The 13,544-nt window shown below is 36.8% G+C and overlaps 2 protein-coding genes across 3 annotated transcripts; one reads left to right on the forward strand and one right to left on the reverse strand.

The window, feature by feature from the left end:
* Positions 1-3,184: 3,184 nt before the first annotated feature.
* Positions 3,185-5,438, reverse strand: LOC108157660 (probable tubulin polyglutamylase ttll-15). 2 transcript variants are annotated; one of them, XM_017289818.2, is made up of 4 exons: positions 5,306-5,438; positions 4,028-5,244; positions 3,745-3,943; positions 3,185-3,685 (listed from the first exon to the last, which is right to left on the reverse strand). In XM_017289818.2, the coding sequence occupies exons 1-4, from the start codon at positions 5,348-5,350 to the stop codon at positions 3,569-3,571; spliced, it is 1,578 nt and encodes a 525-aa protein (XP_017145307.1). In that variant the 5' UTR covers positions 5,351-5,438; the 3' UTR covers positions 3,185-3,568. The 2 variants fall into 2 exon arrangements, with proteins under 2 accessions (XP_017145307.1, XP_017145306.1); XM_017289817.2 differs by having other exon boundaries at positions 3,745-3,958; positions 5,306-5,437.
* A 5,086-nt stretch (positions 5,439-10,524) lies between these two features.
* LOC117186935 lies at positions 10,525-12,453 on the forward strand. Its single transcript, XM_033388314.1, has 4 exons — positions 10,525-10,724; positions 10,787-10,927; positions 10,988-11,188; positions 11,662-12,453. Exons 1-4 carry the CDS (start codon positions 10,653-10,655, stop codon positions 12,052-12,054), a joined length of 807 nt encoding a protein of 268 aa, XP_033244205.1. The 5' UTR covers positions 10,525-10,652; the 3' UTR covers positions 12,055-12,453.
* The last annotated feature ends 1,091 nt before the right edge of the window (positions 12,454-13,544 follow it).

The raw sequence follows: 13,544 nt of genomic DNA on the forward strand, positions 1-13,544 counted from the left end.
CAAAGTAAATAAAAATAACAAAATGGCTTCGCCTGGCACCTGTATCCTGGCAACATTCATTAAAACACCTACGAGCTTCGCTCAACTTGGAGCGTCATCGTCGCAGAGTTTCAAGAGTTGTGCCGAATTCGGAGGTGAGGTGCTTTGCCGCCGGTGGACTTTTCTTAATCCACATATGTATGTACATTCGTATTTCAGCATTAGACAAATCGGGAGACCGGCCCCTTGCCTTCATGACTAGGACTCTTAGAGAGCATTATTTAATAATACCGTTTGTTTATTGAATCGCAGTCAAAACTTTTGGCACAGACGGAAACCCAGCCCCTTTTCACAGCTCGCCACAAGTTGGTTGGGTTGGGGTTGGGGTTGGTATTAGTGCTCGTGGCGTCGGTGTAGTCTCCGACGGCAACGGTAGGCGCCGAAATGTCTGTCACGCCCCGAAAAGTGAAATAGCTTCTGTCAATATTCTGTCAATAGGCACAAGCTTTTCAAGCCAAAGTGGGTTGTTTGAAGGGACAAATTGCCAAACTAGCGGCATTGGGGTTCTGCTTCAACGTTTTCGCTTAATATTTAATCGATCTCGCGAAACGATTATCGATCAATACTGAACAAACAATAAGCTAGTCTACTACTCGAATACTGTAAAGATGGCGTGCATTCACGATTCAGAAATTCATTTTAAAAGTCCCAAGTGACGAAAATTAAAAGGTGGGCTTGAATTAATTAATAACATGAAAGAAATGTTGGGTTTATTTTGTTTCAGTGTGGCTTTTTTCAGACTTTGATTAAGTCGCCATCTCGGTTCTTATCGATTGATCGATGATCATGTTGATGGAACCATCATACCGTGATACCATGATACCGTGAACCATGATGAATACATCATACCATACTGATTAACTCTTACAATATATATACCTACACTCCGTCTATCCTCTTTTTACCTAATGACAAATATGCTAGCACTTTACATACTGCAACATCCGGCTGTTATAGGATTAAGCCACAATTGTTTTCTTTACTCCTGTTAGCAATCTGCTAGATAATATATTTCATGATGATTCTCAGTTTTTGGTGTGTTTTCGTATCTTCAAAACTGTGGATGCCAAAGATTTTCATCATTTAAAGATGCAGTAAGGGTCGTGGCGAAAATTATAGGATGCCCTTGTTTCAGTGTGATTTCACAGGAGCCGGCACACAAAATTCGATTGCTCTTGTTTTCATTTTATATGGTATATAGGGAAACGCTTCCTTCTGCCTGCTACATACACACATGCGCATCTATACGAATGTAATAGATATAAAGCGTACTCTTTGAGTACCGGGTATAAAGGCTTAATAGTTCCTTTGACAGCTGGAATATACAGTGAACATGCTGTGGTTTAACATTTAACATTAACTTTTGTTTGTAGTCTACTTACTAACAGTAAAACAATTTTCATTGAATTTATGAGAGGTGTAAGTAAAAAAAACACAATTTTTTTAATGTTTGATAAACAAATTTTCTGAAGTTTTATTTCTACTGAAACAAAAGAGTACATATGTACATATGTGTACATGAGTTACGCTTATCGAAATTTATTTCGGTTAATTCAAAAACAAACATGAAAGGAAAAATAGCTTCGGGCAGAAGCTGGTGTATTCTTGAAGATCGATTGTTTCAATCTCGCCTGTATAATGGCTGAGCTATGTATTTGTAAATGAAGTTATCATTTCCAATGTTTAGTTGATTTATTTCAAATTTTAAAATTATTTTTTTTAAATTTTGAATTCGATTTATTTAATAGATTTTGTGAGTCCAATTATGCAAAACAATAGGATTACTCGCAATTTTGACTCGTCTAAATCATTTCTGAAAATAAATACTAAATACTCTGTCCTGAACCATTCTTCACCAGAACTTTATTCCCATGATGCTGACCGACAAACCTGAGCTGATGTTCATTTCATGGCCAATGCTCACAATCTCAGCTATTGCATACTGTGTATTGAGTCTCTGAATAGAAATCGAGATAACAATAAATTCAACTTGTTTATTAGCTGTTGAAGCAATAAATCCATCGCTTCACACCGCCAGAAGTAATTGCCGACAAAGCGTCCTTGTCTGCTCTTCATCGACATTAAAAAAAACATTGACGGGAATCCCCATCCGTTCATCACTAGTTTCATCTGTCCGTATCCATCTATTCTATTAGCTGCAGCCATCAGCGGATACATCTGAGTAAGAATGTATGCAAGCCAATATATTATCAAACCTGAATTTCTCGGACAGCTCCGGTTCTGGCTTTAGGTAGCGATGAGGTCGCGTTTCTCTCTACTGTCACTAAATACTGCCCATGTTGATATATTTTTCTCGTTATGTTGATATTCACTTGAGTTCCAGCTAAACTGATAACAGCTTAGAAAAAATTAATTTGACGCCTGGTGCATTTGAGAATTAATCACCGTTCTCTTTAGTCAATGGCCTGGATCAATTGAAAATTTGACTCTGAACGCTATCTATCATATTAAAAATCCATGTTTATTGAGGTTGCTTTTCGGTCGATTGTTGCGTTTCTAGATGCCCAGAAAGGCTGTCGAAACCACAGTAATCAGTAATCAACCATAGGTTTGAATTGTGAGCTTCTCAATAAAATTGGAGTGGCTGAAGATGACAGATAGTTTAGCCCAATAAGGGAGATTCCCAGTTATACTATTCAAAATGTACAATTTGTGGATATGTCCGTGCTCTTCGTCCACCTGCATCCATAAAGAAAGCTTATAGATCTCCCAAGACCTCAAAAAAGATTACAAAAATACAACAAATTCATTAATAACGAGCGGGAATGTTGTTAGCCGCGGCCAGTGCCGCCATAAAGTGCGAGAATTCCCATATATTTGGCCAAATATAATTTTTTAGATCTGTAGCTATCACCCAAAAATTCGAAATATACAAAGATGTTTGAATTGTGTTGCGCCGAGTGTGTAACAGTAGGGCAGATTAAGTAGGCAGATTATTGCGTTGTCGTGCCATTTATTAGAAATATTCGGTCTTGGCTCAGAGTTGTTGATAACAGCTCGTAGATTCTCAGAATATATAGTCTCCCTGCATAGTAGAAATTACTCCATTTTGATAAAAACTATTTTACTTATTGAAAAGTATTTATAAAAGTAAAGTATTTTTATATATTTAATTATACATTATATAGTAAAATTACATAACGAGAGTCAATATGTTAATAACAACGCCGAAATTTTAAAATCCCGATAAATATAATTTACAAAACTGGACTTCTTATTAAAGTAACATAAACTGTTCTGAAAAATGTACGTCCCTCCATTATATAAAAAAGTATTGGGTCGTCGTGGTCCCGATATTTATCCGACCTTGGTTCCAGTACTGCGGACATCAAAGAGAAAATGTTTTTGTTTTACGAGATATCTTTAAAATACATACACAAAATCATAATACTTTTTGCAAGGGGTGTACTGATTTGAATTTTAAATAAATTATTTCTTAAAAATATATATTATTTGTTCTAGTCGTACGGTAATATGCAAATAAATCAGTAGAGTGCTCATTTTAAATTTAGACACACCACGTTCGTTCATATTGACATTTATTATAGAACCATCGCGTCATCCACGCGTTTTTCTTCGACATATTTCGCGTTTCGTCAATTATATCGAAATTCTGCAAATTTAGCTGTAAATATATTGATATTAATTAAGAATCATCTTGCGTGAAAGGTTTATTTTCCTTACAATTGGTTTTGGGAAAATACGCTTCATATCAACCCGATGCAAATGCTCCTCGTACGCTTGGTGAAGCATCTTGTATTCTGATCCACTGAGGCAAGGCAAGCAGAGACTACACTTTTCCTTGTTGCAGTTCTTGTCACAATCGTTCGAAGCGCATGTATTTAAGGCTGTTGCCAAATTTTTATCAGATGCAAGAAAGTCGCTGCTGTCAGAAAAGCTATGTATCAGAAAAAGCAATGTATGTATTATATTTAAACTGAAACATATTTGATCAGTTTGTACTTACATGGGGGCACTTGTTCCACGTAATTGACGTATTCCGACTAAGTTAAATACACTATATAGCACTTGCTCATACAAAAGCGAATTTGGCTTGAAATGAGCCGATGAAAGATTTGGCGACATATTGGCCTCCATTAGATAAACTTTTAGATTCTCGTCGATAAAAAGATCAAATCTCATCAAGTCAAAGAAATTATGCTGTTTGTACGAGTGAAGAATGTTGACAATGTCTTTTTCCTTCGTCAAAACTGTTGTGCGGATGATATGTTCTACTTGAGGCCATATTTTGGAAGGGTCCATGGACTGATCACGTACATATGCCTCAAAAACATTACGCATGCTACCCCCGAAAAGATTGTAATACTTCCGTAATGAAGGAACTTCCCAAGTAGGTAAATAGTCGTCGCCCACTATGTATTTGTCTACGTTTTCACTGTCGAATGGATAATATTTTACAGGACAGTAACGAAATAGAACGTCGCCAGTGTAGATGTACACACGAAGGGGGTTAATCTCAGTTATCACCACGTAAACGCCGATATCAAATTTATGTCCGTCCACCAAGAATGGTTTTGGTATGAACTCTTGAACGAAAGAATCATTTGACCAGAGATCGATATCACTTGGTTTGCGAACTTTGATATGTCTATGCTCATTGTGTTTCTCCACAAAAAGTGCATCTGGGTCTGGGTGTGCATGGGCGTATTCTAAGAAGTCGACTCTCTGTGTTGGAAGTCTAAATGCACGAGGAAGAAATGGCAGTGAAGTTGTACACAAATCCACCTTGTTTGTTAAGTATCCACAGCCCGGAAAATGATTAACTTTCTGATGCTGGCCAAGGTTCTTTAAGTTAGGAAGGGAAAGGAATGGATAATCATGGGCCCACAAGAGATTCCAACTTTCGTTTAATTGAACCCTTTCGTATCCGAATCTTTGAAGAACATTCACTACATGTACCAAGTGCTCTTCTGTATGACTTTTGCCGAAAATTGCATAAGTGGGCGCACCTGATTGCAGATCTTTCAAGGTACTATTTGATGTATTCTGCAAACTTAAGATAAAGTTTTTGACTGGACGCGGAAGGGCGACTAATACGGAAGTAGTTACTGCTGTAGCTGCTAAGAATAGCATAATTGGTCGCAAGGCACTACTGCCTGTGTACTTGGTGACCGGTTTCTCTGGAGACCCTTCATCACGTTTCATCACAGCATATTTAGCCATCTAAAAAAGAGAAAGTTATTTGTTTACTTCGTGGCTTTCTTTCTCTTTAATGAATACTTACTATAGATTCTGGCGTAGAAGAATTTCTTTTCAAGTTTGACTCCATCCTACATTGGACTACTTTGATTTATACAGCAATAATGGGAAAAACTAATAAATGCATTCTAAAGCAATTGTAAAACAAATGGAAAACGATACCATTCACACATTCCCAGCAACTCTGAGCCAAGACTAACTATTTCCAGTGAATGTCGAACTTGGCGCTAGTTTAAAAATTCCATCTCAAATATTAACCCATTACGGACCAATGGGTATTAAAATACCCGTGAAAATTACGAAATTTGAACTGCGGGCAACCTAAACTACCATTTTTGTTCTATATGGAAAAACTTCTTTTGACTTTAATATATTCGTAAACATAATGAATGAAAGGGTTATTTAATTTTTATAACTTTTATGTTACTATATTTTGGACATATAGAAAATATTTATATATACATACATATGCGAGGGCTGCTATTTATATTTCGGTGATTTGCAATACTAATGTCCATACGTAAAATCAGTCAAATCCATAATAAACTTTGTAATTTTTAAGCATATTTGTACGTAAAACGATTTTATGTAAAATTGGTTTTTGTTTGGTTTTCAATCAGGTAAAAAAATCAATTTGGCAAAATAATGGAAATTTCTCGAAAGGGTTTTCATTGTATTCTTTTTCACAACTTTCGACGTGGGGAAAGCACCATCAAAAATGACAGTTTATCGCTGGTTTACAGAATTTAATCGTGGTCGTAGTTCAGTCGATGACAAGTTCCGTAAAGGTCTTCTAAAATCAGTTGTCACAAAACATCGATGGTGTGCGTGAACTGATAGTGCAAGATCGATACGTTACATATCGTGAGATAGAGGCATCGCACATTAGTTCCACTTCAATACATTCCATTTTGCATGAACACTTGTGTGGGTGTCCCAAGATGAACCAAATCCAACAAAAGTTGTTCGAGCACGAAGCACTTTGAACCAAATGGTTTTGAATATTTTGAAAAACAATAAAGACATTTTCACTTAAAAGTTTTGGTTCTTATTTACTATTCCCGTAATATAATTAGCAGCCCTCGATATATACATATATACTTATTATATTTAAGGTTTGTTTGTTAAACAGCCTTAGCCTTTTTTGTCAAATCTGGTTCAACTCCAATGTTACAGTCCCGGAAGCAGGTACTGGGATGCAGGCATATCCGGCATTTCAAACAGCTATATTCCGGTTTTCCATCGCATTTATCAATTATATGATCAACCTGGTCATAGCGCACTAGCTGTGATGTCGACGATGATGAATTTCCATGCATTTCCCATAGCTGCGTCTAACGAATTCGTTAGTAGCGGCCAAAACCAATTTCGAATTTCCTTTACCGATTCCATCCATCGAGTCATTAGTTTATGACTTGTAATTTTGTTCTCTTTTAACTACTATGGTTTTATAAAAATCGCACGAGCCGTTTAGGATGAGCCCTTAAACAAAATTGTTTAATTTACTAAACAAGTTGGTTTGCTTATTTTTATTCTGTGAGTTCGTTAAATTAGTTAAGTTGTTTTAATAGCTCGCTCGATTTCGATCCCTCTCTAGGTTTCACACCTTGCAACTTCTTGGAGATGGGCCCTTTGTATCGATAACGTGAAGAAAATATCTGCTGTTTATGGCACCTTGGTGTGCTAACGCCGAGTAAAATTCATGTAGAAATGCATGTAACCCCGTTAACGAGGTTGAAGTGACGATTTGATCAAAAAATGTATTTTTTCAAAATCACTCAAAAGAAAGGGTCCCAAGGTTCGTGCAACGAAAGTTTTTCACAATGTAGCAATTCCAAGTTAAGTGAAAAATTGCAAGCTTAAAAAAAAACTTAAAAAAAACCTTTTTTCAAACAAGGTTGGACATGTGTATTCCATCGCGATTTTCAAAATCGTTACAAGTTACAAGTGTATTTTAAAATTTCGCTCCACCCCTTTCCGCCCCCACCAATGTTGAAAATTTTTGGGATCCACAATTTTAAAGATTCGAGAAAATTAAAAGCGCACAATCATGGACAATTTTGGGGATTTTTAGGAAATATTTGGGGAAGGAGTTAACTAACATGTATATTATTGTATTTATCAGGCAACTCGTGGCGGAAGCCATGGATTAGGTCAGCAGCAGCCGATGCTGGCGAAAAATGATTTTACATAGGTAGCTCCACAGGTGCAGCAGGCCTCGATCTCGTATATTCTCGTATCTTTAAAATTGTGGATGCCACAGATTTTCGACATTGGTGGGTGCGGCAAGGGGAGGGGCGAAATTTTGAAATACACTTGTAACAGTGACATATCACAGAAGTCTGGATACAAAATGTCGTTGCTCCAGATCTTATAGTCTCTAAGCACTAGGCGCTCATAGGGACGGACAGAGGGACAGACGGACGGACGGACCGACAGACATGGATCAATCGACTCGGCTATTGATGCTTACCAAGAATACATATACTTTATGGGGTCGGAAACGATTCCTTCTGGACGTTACACACATCCATTTTCACCACAAATCTAATATACCCTATAATAATTTTGAGTATCGTGTATAAAAACTGTTGACCGTTATAAGGAGCTGATCAAACCTTATTATGAGATAATCGATAATTTTCTCCTTCTATACAGAAACTTAACTGTATGTGTGTAACCTCATGAACCTCATTGGTTTCCAGTTTACCGTCTAAACTTCTTGTTGAGCTGTTCAGTTTTAGTACATAGGAAGTAATTAGATTGAAAAATTCGCCAATGCCACAAATGAAAAGGAATCCTTGCCGCAGTATCGATTTTCAGAGGATTTAAGACCCCGGCCTATATTAAGTTATAAATCTGAAGCTTTTGGTTGATATTGTGGCATAGACAACAGTGTAAAACTAAAGCAACTTTGGTCTGGAGCAACTTTAACATATGCGCTGCAACCTGATGTGCCAAAGCGACCGAGTAGACTGAGAGCCCAACGTGTACTTCTGTATTTATTTTTATTGAATCGAATAACGATTTAACGTTGTTTGTACCTAGTTAAAAAGGCGGAAATATGTAGGTATTTGCAAAAGAGACAAAACAAAAAAATTGATTTACATCCCTATATATCGCGTGCTTATATTTTGTAATGCAGGCAAACGCAATGGTAGCTACGGGTGCTACTCTTTCGCCTTCAGTTTGAGTTTTTATACCCGATACTCAAATTGATTATAGGGGTATACTCGTATTAGATTTGTGGTAAAAATGGATGTGTGTAACGACAAAAAGGAAGCGTTTCCGACCCCATAAAGTACATATATTTTTGATCAGCATCAATAGCCGATTCGATTAAGCCCTGTCTCTCTGTCCTTCCGCCCCCACAAAAGACGAAAATCTTTGTCATCCACAATATTAAAGATACGAGAAAACTTAAAACGCAGAATCGAAGAGAATGATTAGATCTTCTAGACGGCAGAATCTGAACCAGATCGTATCATTATTATATGCAAAATGAACAAAACAATTTCGTTCTTTCTCGCTTTGTCTCTCTCTAACATACACGTTTCATGGTCGGCTTTGCCTATTGCTAAAAATGAGTGCCTAGATCTCAGAGACCTTAAGAGCTAGAGGAACCAAATTTGGTATCCACACTCTTGTGATTTCGAACCTGCACAAGTGTACTTCAATATTTGGTCCCACCCCCTTCCGGCCCCGCAAAGGACGAAAATCTGTGGCATCCACAGACTTAAGAGGCTATTAAGGCTAGAGCAAATTTGGTATCCTCCCGTTAGATCTTACTGTTACAAGTATATTTCAAAATTTCGCCAACCCCTTTCCGACCGACCAATGTCGAAAATCTGTGCCACCCACAATTTTGAAGGTACGAGAAAATTAAGAGCGCACAATCATAGAGAATGACTATATCTACCAGATTGCCGAACCTTGATCAGATCGGACTATTATTATAGCCAATGGTAATAATAAATGTTCGGTCTCTACGCGTCGCCCGACGAAAGGTTCTGACTGGTTTTCTGTCTGTCTCGCAGGCACTGTTTGTCAATCAATGTACGCGGAGCCATAATGCCTAAGTATCGGGTATAAATGTAGAGTTGCGGCCGTAGCAGCAACTCACAACGTTACCGCTCGTTTAACTTTATGCTCACGGAGTAAATAAATAAACACATTTTGTGTTGCACACATTTGACATGCTGCACAAATACTGCATCTCACTTTATTTTCTTTTTTTGGTTTTAGCCGAGTACCACGATTTGGGCCAGGTGTTTGCAAGACAAACAAAGAAAAATGGTCGAGATAACGACCGGGAAAATTTTTTTTGGAAAACAATTTCTTTGTCTCTGAAGCTTCATACCAGCTTCAACAAGCTGCTGTTAATTTTATTTCTTTAAGGTTCTTAAAGTCGTTTGCAAAATCGCTTGTTTAAGGCCCAAAGGAAATCTTTCCTACTTAAGTTTAGTATGAGTATGAATATGGGGGACCCAGGATACAATTTAATGCAAATATAATTGGACCAATAAAAGGAAATTAAAGATGATAAGAAAATGAATAAAGTAAATGCGATATTTGTGGAGCATGTCATAATGAATGGTAATGAATAACCTAAGCACGCGATATAAATAAATAAATATACTTCTTCGACTTTGTGTTTCTGTTGCTTCATTTAGAAATCCATGTACCCATCAATTTAATCAGCAATAAACAACGTTAGGTCCTAATTCGATTGAATACTCCGTCGCCTACCATCACGTGCCAGCGTGACTCCAAGCCTATTCCGTCAAATATAGGTTGCCCCAAACAACATTTCTTTGGTTTTATTTTATTGTATGTTTATACCAGGTACTAGTAGTTTAATGTTTTCGTTCAAGTGTTTGTACCACCTAAGTTTGTGACCTAAGTAAACCATTCTGACCCCATAAAGTGCATATTTTTCTTCGGATTCTAAAGCCGTGTGAAAAATGGCATGTTTAATGCCATGTTTATGAAAATATATTTTGACAAATCTATTTTCAACACACGTTTCCTTGAGAAGTCTTTTGAATCACTTGGTATATATATGTTGAATGTTATTATTTCTACTCTTGCAAACAAAATTGATTTAAAAAATATTTGAATTCCCTTAGACTCGTTCTTCAATTTTTTAATATATAGTTTACAAAAAGGTAGGTATCTAATAGTCGGATTCTGGAGTACAGCGTTTTGACTTACTTTGTATTTTTTGGCCTGGTATATAGCGCTTGCCAATCTTTGGAAACAGATGCATGCCTCCAGTCGCTAATAGCAGCGAGTACTGAACGTTCAACTTTGTTTCGCATTGCGGGCTTACTGAAATATTCTACGATGAACTAACAGCGATTAGCACACTAATGGAGCTTTGGGATGAGAAGAAAAGAGCCCTAAGGGCACTGGACTACTTTAAATTTCTCGACAATGATCAAGCAAGTGAAACGTGTTATTTTATCAGACAAACTTTGTATATATGTACTTATGTTTGGTGTAGATCGTTACTGCTTGCAGAATCGGGACTATTAAGCAATATGAACCATTGGAGACAATATATTATGAGGATAAAGGCACCATATCAAACGTCCAATTTGTGCTTAGTGGAGAATGTCTTTTACTTCAATGCCTAAATATGACGGTATCAAACTAAAATTAGCTTTTAACAAACATAGCGATTTCTTATTTTTTCACATTTTAGGTCACTTTAAAAAATGGAAAAAAGATTTTTCATCTAATAGATGAATCTGAGGGAGGTATTTCTTTCATGAATACTATGAAAACACCATCAAACAGTCAGCTGACTAGTAAATGTTCTCTAAATAAAAATGTAGGAGACATGTTTGATAGTTACAATTCTGGTATAGTGGAACAAAAAACTAACAAATCACTCAAGCCTGTGGTAAGTCGATCAATCATAGTAGTGCTTATAGTATATCCGGTACTTGTAAAGTATTTTGTATTCGTGACATGATATTTAAGAAGAAGATGGCTGCGATTTTAACGTAATAAAGTAAATTTAGTATATAATACACATGTTAGAGTCAATATTCGAGCCGATTAATCCATTTCTCCGTGCCCGGCATGCAGGAGGGAAGGTTTTGATAAGGGAATCTTACTGAATCTCTCTTATTTAATAGTACGAACATATACACAAACGATCCAAATGGGTTTTAAGATTTATTTTTGAATTCTTTAAGTATACGTAAAACGAGCTACAGGAATCTAAATAGGTTCCTGGTATTTTGTGTAGTATTTATTGTATTGTTACTCTGTCGTCCGTTAGATCCTAAAAGAACCATATTCCTTGAGACGATATTATCTTCAATGATACAAAACATAAAATAGCTATATTGTATAAATATTTAATTTCAGCTTAAAAAATATGAAAGCCATTTTATTGATGTTGGAAAACTTACATTTGGAGCAATAATTGGATTGGGAGAGAACATGAAGCTTCGTGTAATAATGGCGCGAACCAGAGTTCAGTGTTTAGTGCTTCCTAGATCTTTCTTATTGGAAGACAACCAAAACCCAGGAAACATTTGGCAGCGTCGATTGTTTTATCTAGATTGTACTATCCCATCAAGGGAATCTATATTTTCCCACTTTCTCAAATGTCGTGAATGGAAACAATTTAAATACAATATTATTCAAAAAGATTTTAGTTCGTTTGTAAGTGATAAATCTCGCTATGATGATATACCAATTATATGTCGTATTGTGGAAGTAAATGAAGATGACTCAAATATTCAACTAACTAAATAAAGGCCGGATCGACCATTAATATATACTTTATGTGGTCGAAAACGCCTCGTACAATATGTTAGAAATCTAAAAACACCTCCCAAATCTACAAAAATCATTCAGAATTTTTGCCGACATACATACATACATATGTATATCGTGGTATCGAACATTTAAACAAGGCTTGGCAACTTAGCATTTAGGGAACACGACGTTATATGGCATAGATTAGGTAAGAAACCATTAGTTGGGTTGGTCAACCCAGGTCAAGGTCAGTTGTATGCAAATTCGCCCATTGTGGTGTCCATCATTGTTAGTGTCTTTAGATGAAGGAGGTTTTTGAAACATCCCAACGCTTCTATGAAGAGTTCCAGGACTGTAATGAAGCCCCAACCTACATATGTACAACCTAGAGAAAATTACCTGAAACTTTAATATTTACATATACAACAAAAATGTAAACCAATACATGTTTTCCTTACATTAAATACTGGCATTATTAAAAAATATTTAAGTCATTTATGTTTAAATCATCATGGATGAATTCAACCATAGCAGAAAGTATCTTATTGCTGGGCAAACCAAAGCTGCGGTTCAACTGACAATGGAATTTTCTTATCTAGTATGTTTTCAACATCTATTATCCTCCTTTTATCACCAGGAAATAAAGAAGCTAAGCACAAGCTTCTTTTAAACTCGAGATTTTAACGCGAGTTTGCGGTAGAAAGCACCACCTAACCTAACGAGAACTCGTCAGATCAGCTCTACGGATCCAGCGTGAACATTTGCTTTTAATGAACAGCTTCGGGCTATGCGCCCACTACCCCTGCTATTCCTGTCTGCATAATTACGGATAGCATAGGCAGGTAACTTTAACATTCGACACGGAAGATTGGTATTTTTCGATTAATAATTAGCAGATGATTTGATCTTTAAGTCCCCTATATTTAAGTCCTATATCACATTTGATGCAGGGGCGACGTCAGACAGTCATTAGGCGTGGCTTGCGATCCCTCGTCTGACGAATTTGATTTTTAGTGTTGTCAAGGACTACAAGGATAGTGCGGTAAGCACTATCAGGAAACACTCACAGGTCCATTTATAACCGAGTATAAAATATTTCATCAGAAGCTATGTAAGAAAGAGCTACGCGACGACAGCCTTCAGTTGGAACTGCCCTTGTTCTCACTCTGGTCCTGCCCAAAGTCTTAAGGGGCCCCGTTGAAGACGCCATACATTCCCTTCTAGGGCATAAGCTTGACCTTTCAGGGTTTTCGCCCAACCTCCTGAGATGGATTTCTAGCTGTTCCAAGTCTCAAAGAGTCCTCTTAAAAAACTCATACTCTTCACCTGACTGGTGGTTTCTTCGGGAGTACCACATGGCAGACATCTAGGACCTTACTTACTTACTCTTTTACTCTTCACACTCATTATTAATGACTTGCCCTTATGTACTTATGTATGAGGATGATGTGTGATACTGTGTCCAGTATAAGAACATTTCATTTCAT

The sequence above is a fragment of the Drosophila miranda genome, chromosome 2, assembly GCF_003369915.1.
Source record: "Drosophila miranda strain MSH22 chromosome 2, D.miranda_PacBio2.1, whole genome shotgun sequence".
NCBI classification, from domain to species: Eukaryota; Metazoa; Arthropoda; class Insecta; order Diptera; family Drosophilidae; genus Drosophila; species Drosophila miranda.

Coding starts and splice junctions, on each gene's coding strand:
- LOC108157660 (XM_017289817.2), bottom strand. CDS start 5,350: ATGGAGTCAAACTTGAAAAGAAATTCTTCTACGCCAGAATCTATA. Junction 5,245..5,305: donor CTTCTACGCCAGAATCTATA/GTAAGTATTCAT, acceptor TCTCTTTTTTAG/ATGGCTAAATATGCTGTGAT. Junction 3,686..3,744: donor GTATTTTCCCAAAACCAATT/GTAAGGAAAATA, acceptor ATATATTTACAG/CTAAATTTGCAGAATTTCGA.
- LOC117186935 (XM_033388314.1), top strand. CDS start 10,653: ATGGAGCTTTGGGATGAGAAGAAAAGAGCCCTAAGGGCACTGGACTAC. Junction 10,928..10,987: donor TTCAATGCCTAAATATGACG/GTATCAAACTAA, acceptor TTCACATTTTAG/GTCACTTTAAAAAATGGAAA. Junction 11,189..11,661: donor ACAAATCACTCAAGCCTGTG/GTAAGTCGATCA, acceptor ATTTAATTTCAG/CTTAAAAAATATGAAAGCCA.